Source organism: Cynara cardunculus (genome assembly GCF_001531365.2).
Source record: "Cynara cardunculus var. scolymus isolate 2C chromosome LG 12, CcrdV1, whole genome shotgun sequence".
Classification (NCBI taxonomy): Eukaryota; Viridiplantae; Streptophyta; class Magnoliopsida; order Asterales; family Asteraceae; genus Cynara; species Cynara cardunculus.
In genome coordinates this window covers 15,066,696-15,076,902 of record NC_037539.1, presented here as the reverse complement: position 1 = coordinate 15,076,902, position 10,207 = coordinate 15,066,696, and the positions used below count along the sequence as shown (strand labels likewise).

At 33.3% G+C, this 10,207-nt stretch overlaps 1 protein-coding gene across 1 annotated transcript; it reads left to right on the top strand.

The window, feature by feature from the left end:
• Window positions 1-1,472: 1,472 nt before the first annotated feature.
• On the top strand, window positions 1,473-9,597 carry LOC112523322 (28 kDa heat- and acid-stable phosphoprotein-like). The gene is made up of 8 exons (XM_025132875.1): window positions 1,473-1,812; window positions 2,687-2,724; window positions 6,702-6,773; window positions 6,886-6,969; window positions 7,064-7,098; window positions 7,869-7,954; window positions 9,181-9,246; window positions 9,336-9,597. The coding sequence occupies exons 1-8, from the start codon at window positions 1,746-1,748 to the stop codon at window positions 9,368-9,370; spliced, it is 483 nt and encodes a 160-aa protein (XP_024988643.1). The 5' UTR covers window positions 1,473-1,745; the 3' UTR covers window positions 9,371-9,597.
• The last annotated feature ends 610 nt before the right edge of the window (window positions 9,598-10,207 follow it).

Genomic DNA, 10,207 nt, shown 5'->3' with positions numbered 1-10,207 from the left:
GTGTTGTTTTGTGTCCTTAGCATAGGATGGTCTCGATCTAGGAGCATGCTTACAAAAATTCAGGGTATTTAAGAAGGCATATCATGATGATGCTGTTGCTTCTTTTGCTTTAGAAGAAGTCAACAGTTGCAATTCGAGGTATTCAAGGAGGCTTGTGGGTCGAGTCAATATAATTTGCATTTGTGTACACGAAAATGGATTACTTTTTTGATTTAAAAATTCATGAGAATAACACGACTTTTCATGAAACTTTGCAGATAAATCATATTAAAATGAATATATTTTTGTATTTTATTTTTAGTTTGAAAATATATTTCCAAAAACTTTATTTTGAGAAACATATTATGTTTTTTATGCGGTTAATAGAATGTATCGTCTTTGATGCAATTAAGGTATTGTGAAAAAAAAAAGTAATATAACTTTGGGAACCTTTTATTTGAAAATTGTTGAACTTTTTTTTATTGAGATGTCTTGTTATGTACGTTAAAATTGCGCTTTTGATAGTTTTTTTAAAATAAGAAACAAAGCAAAATACGTTCTATTCTGACACAAATTGTCCTTAAAATGTCGACAACTTCAAGTACAATATGCTTATTTTATCAGTAATCAATCTTTTTATGAAATATTTTTATTGCATGTTTCGTCAAACTATCAATAAACACGAAAAAGTATTACGTAACTAAAGTTTCTTACCATTAACGAAACGTTGAAAAGGGAAAAACAGAAAGCACATTGAGTACATCAAATTAAAGGAAACAAATTGAACGTCTTGAAATTTAAGACGCTATATACCAACATATTTTTTTTAACATAAACTTCCTTTACATGAATCCTTGCCACATAATACAATCTTCATAAAATATCAAACTCAATCGATCAATTCATAACTTTATCATAGCTCAAGAAACACTATCTGCCGAACAAATATCGACGAATCTTGAATACTGTAATATTCTTCTCTACTGACACGATCGGTTATTTTAAGATGTTCGTTATGCTTTTTCAATGGCTAGAACCATCTCTACCAATTCGTGCGTATTATGCTTTCATCCTTTTTGCAAATTATTCTTGTCCATTTATATCAGTTTATTCGCGGGTTATTTATTTAAGTTAATAACTTTAAATAAAACTATATAATTATTAAAAAACATCTGACAAAACATTTAAAAATGTATTATTAAATATCAGATAATGTATATTAATACATAATGTTTTAGAATCTAAACTTACAACTTATTATTAAAAAGCATAAAGCTTTATAAAATTTTACGATCAAACTTAATAAAACCCAATACAAACACATTCAAATATACGATAAACACTCAAAATTATTAATACGATATAATAATTCATAAATATTTAGATTTTAATTTTTTATTAAAAAATAAAGTTTTATTATTTGTATCACACATGAAAATTGTTAAATTAAATTCAAAACATTTTTATTTTTTATTTTTGTGAAATGATGAAAAACAGAAAAAAGAAAAACTAGAATCATATGCTCTCTTTTGCCAAACCCTACGGCGGTCAACCGGTCCACGTAGGCACGCCACCCCGACCTTCATAGATTCTCTCTCCATAACCCCCACTCTCCTTTCTTTCAAGTTTCAACTAGGGTTTTTTCCTTTGTTCTCCAACACGGGGGAACATTTATCGCACCGATTAAAGGGAGAGTTTCGAAATCGTAGAAATTCTTGCTTCTTTTCTTCATCTTGATCAACTCTTGTTCGGTAAATCAATCAAGTATGGGGAGAGGGAAGTTTAAGGGCAAGCCTACTGGTCGTCGCCAATTCTCTACTCCCGAAGAGATGCGTATGTTGATATAATCTTCTTTTGTTTATGATTAATTTTTTTTGTATGTTATTCGATTTGTATGTATAACCTTTGTAATGCGGGGTGGATCCGTACCAGTCGGTTTAAGGTTTTTGTTTGGTGCTGGTTTCGTTAGACCTCCGATTTGATTTGGGTTTTTGTTATATTTCTTGAATTGCCAAAATAAGTCGCTGAATTCATTGAAATTAGGGCAAAGAAAACCTGGAGTTTTGTTTGTTGTTTTAGTTACATTTTAATGGTGTAAAAAGTTGTCTTGCGCTTGGTGGTATGTAAATCGTAGTGGTATACAAGGACTTGCTATTAGACTGAAACTTCTATTTTGGTAAGGATCAATAAAGAAAATCTATATGCAATGGCAGCAAGGGTATGGATGCATGATACTTGATATCCGCTATTTTGATGCCACAGCTTAAAGAAATTATTAATATGGGTGCCTTCAGTTCATCATACAACCTAGAAGCATTATGTATCGAATTACCGAACAGTGTTCATGGAGGTGATCTCTCCATGCAATACTCCTTTGGGTTCCCTAGAATGTGAACATCATTGAACTCAATCCAATCATTAAGATACTGGATAGGTTTTTTTAGACCCTTTATGGGTCGGATAGTTGTTGAGGTGGGATGGTGGGTTTTGATCGTAAGATGGCGGAGTAGATTACGTTTTTGTGCTTTATTTTTCAATTTGTTTCTTTTCACTTTCTTTTCTGTCCAAAGTTTACTCGTGATCAATGTATCTTTTTTGTTGTCCATATTCTACTTTTTGTCAGGTCTAAATCTGATATCACTTTATCTGGATGGTTACTACGCACAAGTGCTAACTAATATTATACATTTTTTATTGATGATTGCAGTTGCTGGTACATCTTCTCGTCCTCGCACATTTAAAAAGGTAAGCGTACATGTAATTCTATAACACAGTTGCTAGATTTAGATGTTTCTTTGTGGTTGATGTACATTACCAAGTAGTGGCTACTTTTTGGCTGGTCCTCTGTTATAGAAAATACGATAGTGTGCAGAATTTTGTTTCTTCACAGAATCTAGTTTCAAAATACCTAGGTCGGATCAAGCTATCAACGCATATCTAGATGATAAGTTGCTGCTGACGAGAGTCCAAGTGGCAGGTTCTCTCTTTGATGACAAGAGTCTTGCAAAAATAGTCATCACATACTTTTTGCTTCATCCGTCTTAACTCTATTACGAATTGACATAGAAGGATGCTGCTTCTTAACTTAAAGCATGTTTTTGGATGCTTTCTTATAAGAAAATAATCCTTGAAAGCGATCCTTCATAATGAAACAATGACCTGTAGGGAGGTTAGTGAGGTTGCTTATGGTAAACGTGTACGTTTAGATGTTTATCAACTGATGGATGTGATTTGGTTTACGAGACTGCCATCATCTTTTTACAGCCACCTCGTATGCGAAGGATGGTTATCAGTGTCCTGGAAAGCTTTAAGCAGATTAGGTCCATTAAGTTACTTACTATCGCTTGATTACCTAAGGGATTAGGCGGATGCTTAAATGGTTCACTCATAATTATTTTTCTATATGATTAGTTTTATTGCTCTATTGGTACATATACTCAGAAAGAATTAGAAAGATTCACTCTAGGTTGATAAAGTTCGATTGATCTCTGCTGAACACATGGAAGTAATTAATTCAATGATTAGTTTATAACTGAACCGGTGTTGATTCTTGACTCCTGGGTGGTCGATTAAGTGGCTCAAATTAATTGAAATCGTGGGGGAACGATAAAGGTCTAGGCGGTTACTTAACCACCCCATAAGTGGGGAATTTTAGAACACTGATGGTTATTTTACTACAAATAAGGTTAGTATTACTATATTTTATCAGAGTAGTCACTACTCAATTGGGGTGCTGCTCATGGAGGTGTTTAAGTTGGTCCGCCGTACATGGGCGGATGTAGGTACATGATTGAAGGTTAAGTGCATCCCGATCTAAGATTTTAGTTATTCGTGCAAGGGACTAGCTTATAAGGTTGATGACTTCACAGTAGTTTTTAAGAACATTATAAAGATCTTTTCTAGGAGGGAACCGTCTGTGTCTCCTTAAAAGTGCTTAGGGTCTTAGTGTTTGGGTTCTTGATGATGCTTCAGTAAATATGAAATGGGTATGCTTGTAAACAAGTTTCTTGTTTAATAGATGAGAAATTGAACTTTGCTCTGCAAAGAGGCCTTGGTTAAGGATGGATGTGTTTGTTCATCAGTGTGCACATCCTTGGCAAATAAACATCAGTGCCTTTATTTGATAAACACATGTCAAAGCCCTGGTCATTGTATGCTTGGAAGCGATGGATTAGTTGGATGAAAAAAGAGAGATGCTCAAGAAAGTGAGAGAACATTAGCTTATAGCTGCAAAAGTAAAGTTAGATACTTATTTGAGTCATTGGTTTCTTTTGAATGGCTTGTGGTACAATATCTCAAATATCTCCTGTACATTTGTTGTAAAAATAAGAGGATGACAATCGAAGATGTAATGGGTCGAGAATTTGTTACTGGAGTAACCTGAGTTCTGAAGTTAGTCTCTGTCATGTTCTGCTAGATGATGGTTGGTGAGACACTTGCAAATTATGCATGGAGTTTCCTAGGTGCTTTAGTTGGAGCTTGAAGCAATCCAGTCCCCTAAATCAGTTACTTGGAGACTGCTAGTTGATGCTAATATTTTTCAACTTTGCTTATGCTTGATGTAGAATTAGCTTAATCTTGATGATGGGCATTACATTGTGATTTGTAGACTGTAGTATCATATACAACTCTAGACCTCTAGAAGGAGGAACTACAGCCAAAAGAAGTAAGTAAATTTAAAACCAAATATAGAATATGGAAATTTCCAAATGTCCACTTCAATTGAATATTAATACTTCTAATCAAATAGTTTCCTAATTGTGTTAAACTTTCTGAGATATACTTAACCTAACATACTAAATCTTCATGCATCAACATGTAGTCTTTTATTTTTATTGTAGTCGTTTGAATAATTTCTTGATGCTCTTTATGTTATCTCAAGATGGGAGGTGACTGGGTCATTTTCTTGCATAGACATTCTTGATAAAGAACATTGGGTTTGCAGTGGAATGATTTAATACTAATGGTGGCATGGGGTTCGGTCATGTTAGTCTGAGAAGTCAAGAAGTTCCATGGTAGTTGGAGCTCCTGCAAAGAGGCATGTCGTCAGCCAGAAATGAGACATGGTGCAGCTGTGCCATATCCAAATACCAAATGCATTCAATAGATGGAAGTATCATATCATGTGTAATAGATCTATTTTAGAGTGACATTAAGTTATAAATGAAAATTTTATTACTAAAAGAAAATTATTAGCTAGTACTAATTAGTATATCATTAACTAATTGAGCTGATAACACCGTGTAATCAATAACTGAATCAATATCCTTTATTGAAACTTTTGAATAAAAAACACAGGAGAAGAGATCTGGCATAACATATTTGAGAAACAAATAACATATACGAAGCAAACTACTGCAGTACATCACACTAGAAAAGAGAAAATATTAATGGACAAGATGAATGTATTGTTGTTTTCTTTACATATTACATAACAAAAGAATGAGACCAGCATACTGATGGCTTCTTCCAATAACAAAAAGGGTCTGGTTTCTTAATTATCACAAACAAATGTAGAGCAATTTCATCTTTTCTTTTCTTACCATTTCATTTGATGAGTTGATTCATGGAACAGTAAGAATTAATTTAACAGATAAAATCCTTTTCCAAAAGGCATGTAGTTTCACTCTTACATGAAGTACAAGCCATGAACCTCATGTGCTGTTGAATGAAGACTGAAGACAATAGCACAAATGTATAGTAAAGAAAGAATCACAGCTGTCTACTGCAATAGAAGACGAGCAGCATTCTGGGACTGCAGTGAGTAGACAGTCACAATTAGGTTTTTGGATCTAAAAATAAAATTAACCTTTTGTTTTATTCGTTGAACAGAAAGGCTTCATGTGCACAGTGTATCATGAAACTGAAAGGTCCAGTAGTATCTGTTTTACATTTATATACATCGATAGAAAGATTGAATCTGGGTTATTGTCTTGACAACATTGCTGTGCTTGGCAGCCCATGGCAAACATTATTTTTCTTGCTGGGCCATCATATTTGACGAGGGATACATGCAGAAGTGCATGCTTTTCACTATGGTGCACATCTTGATAACTATGTGAAGGCATTGATGGAGTCACCAGTATTATAATTGTAACTTAGGTCCTAGTATGCAGACAGGGAAACTAGATCGAGTGGGGAATAGTTTGGGATTTAGGATTCTAGTATCTTAGATTGAGTAGGTCTCTCGTAATTTTTTTTGGGAAGTATTTCATTAATGGTATGCATTTGATTAATTAATCGTTCATTGATCTGTTATCTAGTTCCTTGTTTTCGTTTTGTTTATCAGAGAGTAGATGGTCATCGGTCATTGCATAAAATTCGAGCAGTAATTGTTTTACAACTTGTACATCTGGTCTCTGATGCTGAGAATTTGTGCATTTATTGCTGACTATTCGTTTTCACCTTATTAAATGTTTAGTCTTTGATGAAGTTTTTACCTCTAGCAAATTTGACCTTTGTGTTGACCCCATCCCGTTCACCCAGTTCTCTTCTGTTCCAAAATTTTATCTTGATTCTTTCTTCTTTTGTCTGTAAAAGGGAAAGAGGGATTTCTTTGAAACTCAGTAATCATAGCCAAAATGATCCTTTGTTTTGCTCTAAAACATGCTGAGGATATTTATATATGTTATTTGATATGTAGCAGTAAGCCGACTTTGAAATGTGCATTAGTCTTTTTTACTTCATTTCTTCTTGGAGTTGTCTAATACTTGATTTACCAGGAAGAAGCTGAAGTTGAAGAGGTGGAAAGATCTGATGAAGAATCTGAAGAGTCATCTGAGGAAGACTCTGATGTCAGTTTTCAATTTTTTCTCATCATGGATATAACATTGCTCATATACACAATCTTTCTTCTTTGAAACTATACAGTCCGTGTGTGCTTATTTTTTTTTTCTTTCTCTGTAGAGGAAGAAAGGAACCCAAGGTATTATTGAGATCGAGAACCCCAATATGGCTAGGCCGAAGACCTTAAAAGCAAGAGATGTTGATGTAAGTCAATTTATGCATATAGATGTATTAACTGAATAGTCTTTTTTCTTTTGTAATTATTATGATTGACTCTGTTAATTGCAATGCTGTTCAGCTGGAGAAAACTACTGAACTATCAAGACGTGAAAGGTTTGTAAATGCTTTCCTCTTTTCATTCTTTTAAACATTTAATGGAAGCTTCAAGTTACCATCATACTTGCCACTTGATCGTTTGTGGAACATTGATGAGAGTAAATATGCTCTGTCAACACACTTTCATGGTTAGGAAAAATCAAGTCTAATGTTAAGTTTCGTGGTTTATATTGATTTATTCTTTGATGAGAATCATCTATTGGCAAATTTGTTTCATATAGTTTCCTGTATATTTCCATATATGTTTATATTCAAGTGATTGAAAGTTCACATATATCAGTAGTTTAGAGCAAGTAACAAGTTGATTGTAGAAGACCATTTAGCAATGTATTATCCTATTTATTCATCTATTTACATGGGAGAAATTGAACAGGAGATAAAATTTGTATTTGGGAGAATTATAACTTCTTAACATGCATATCCTATATTTAAAATGGATGCTCTTGCAAACTTCTTATTTATACGCAAGTGTATGCCTTTAACTCGCTACCCATCAACAGTTTGCGGTCATAATTTAGTGGGGACCCTGATAGTCTATACAAATAATGTAACTCCCACCTTCATGTTTTAAGAGAAGTTGGTATGAAGCCTTGTGCAAAGTTTAGGCATTTCTTTCCAACCTTCAAGATTGGGTAATATTTTATAGGAATCTGCATTAATCTTCATGCTTTCAGTTGAAATTAAGTTTATTGGGGTTTTCAAAGATTTTCTCGAATATGATATCATCTGAATTTCATCTTAGTCTTGTATTTTCTTACTCCTCGCAGAGAAGAAATTGAGAAACAGAGGGCTCATGAAAGGTATATGAAGTTGCAAGAGCAGGGGAAAACAGAACAAGCAAGGAAGGATTTAGGTAAGCATTCTGATATCAAGTGTGTTGAAAGATCATCTCTTTTTATTTTTCATCTTTGTTATACGTACTTCCTTCACTCAATATAATTCCTGCATTGACTATTATTAGTCAAAGTCGACAACACCCTTCAATAATGGCAATTCAAAGGAAAATTGTGTAACAAAACCATTAGGATTAGTATATCCTAATGATGACAATGGACATAATAGTAACATTTTCTTGATAATTTCTTGGAGAAAAAGGAAATGCTTTTAGTTCCGAAAGCTTTTATCTACCAATTCCTCATTTGTTATATATGCATATCTACTATCCCATAATAGTCCGTCAAATTATTGGTTAAAAAGTTTAGTATGCCCTTCAATAATGACAGTGTTAGTGAAAAAACTTGTGTACTAAATCCAATACAGTCAATATTTCTAACGATGATCATGGACAGATTAGTAAAGAAGTCGTTTATGAACTTTTTGTGCATATGTTTATGAGAAATGAGATTGAAACTTACTTTTTCTACGCTTGTTACCAGGAATTCACTAGACCTTTCTGTCTAACCTATATTTTTGGAAATAAATATATTCTAGGCTGTTTACCTTATAGAGGGTTATAGCACCGAGAGGGTGTAGTATTTTGTGCCACCTTTGATCATATGTTTTGCATGTTTAGAGTTGCTTTGATAAGCACTATCTATAAGTATATTTATGTCAAAAAATTTACGACTATGGAGAGTGATATAATTTGCATAGTGATTAGTAATAGAATGAAGCCTTTTGAATAGAAATTATTGCATACTCGAATGCTGTATATATACATACATACATACATATATATATATATATAAATAAATAATATACTATGGCAACTTTGCCATTCCTCAGACAAATCTTTTTTTATTTGTTGGATCTTTGTACTACTCAAAGTAAGTGAAATAATTTTCTTTCCATAATGTTCCAAATCTAATGTAACTTTTCTCTTTTGGCAAATTCAAGCCAAACTTATCTTTTCTTTCTTATTAAGAACCTTACAAAGATTGATTGAATATATTTTGATTCATAAGGTTTCTCTTATTTTGTCACAATTAATAGCCAGATTTTCTAAGCATTCCATTTGTTTTGGATATGGATATTAATAATTTACATGCTTCCAACGATCAAATGTTGTTGTTCTTTTTGTTGTATTTTTTCCCTTTCTATATATATATATATGAATTTGAGCTTTCATTGTATTTGCAGAACGCTTAGCTCTTATCAGACAGCAGAGGGCAGAAGCTGCTAAGAAACGAGAAGAAGAGAAGGCTGGTACTGTTCTAAATCTTTCTCCTCTCTTATTTGTTGTTATGAACATGAAAAGCCGAAGTTTCTCATACACACGTGTCTTGTATTTTCAGCGAAAGACCAAAAGAAGGCTGAAGCGCGGAAGTGAAACCGGGAAATGGTGGTTTGAATTGAAACTGGTAGTTTTCATATGTATGGTTTAGCTGGTTCTATAAAAAAAGTTGGAAGATTTTATATATGATGCCATTGGTGGCCATTGTGGGGATATCCCTTTCACCATCTTAAAAGTAAGGTAATTTTGATACCTTTTTCATAATCCTTAGGCTGGTCTACTGATATCTTGCACTTGCTGTGGGAATGGATCAATTTTGTCACAATTTCGTCCAATAATAGTTAAAGTGATAAGTTTAAGAAAGGGATGTGGACCGTTGATCAGCTTTAATCTCACCCTTTTTACAAAAATACATGATTTTGCGTGTATTTTAAAATTAGTAACTTTTATCTCGAGTAATATTTCGTTCATTTGTTAAACCGTATATCCAACATCCCAAGTCAAATGTTATGTTTTTACAAATAAAATTGCAACCACATTTTCTAGAGTTTATTATATTACATGCATTTCTAAAATATATGAGTACGTACAATATACAAATTGATGGGCAAATAGGCCCAATTTGCCCGTTATAGAACTTATGTTATACGAACCGGTTAAGGGGACTAGTCGGATGGTTTTTCGGCAATTTTGAGGATCATGTGGCAATCTCAATTGTCAATGGCTTTTAACTTTTGGTGTGAAATATAAGGGGTTGTTTGGCAGTTGCTGAATGATTTAGTGCAGAATAGTTAAGAGGTCAGAATGGTTAAGAGGGTCAKAATGGTTAAGTGCTGAATGAAATAATGTTGTTTGGTAACTGTTTTCTGAATGATAATAAATTACCATTTTAACCTTCTGAAAGATTTAGGATGTATCATCATGATTTCACAA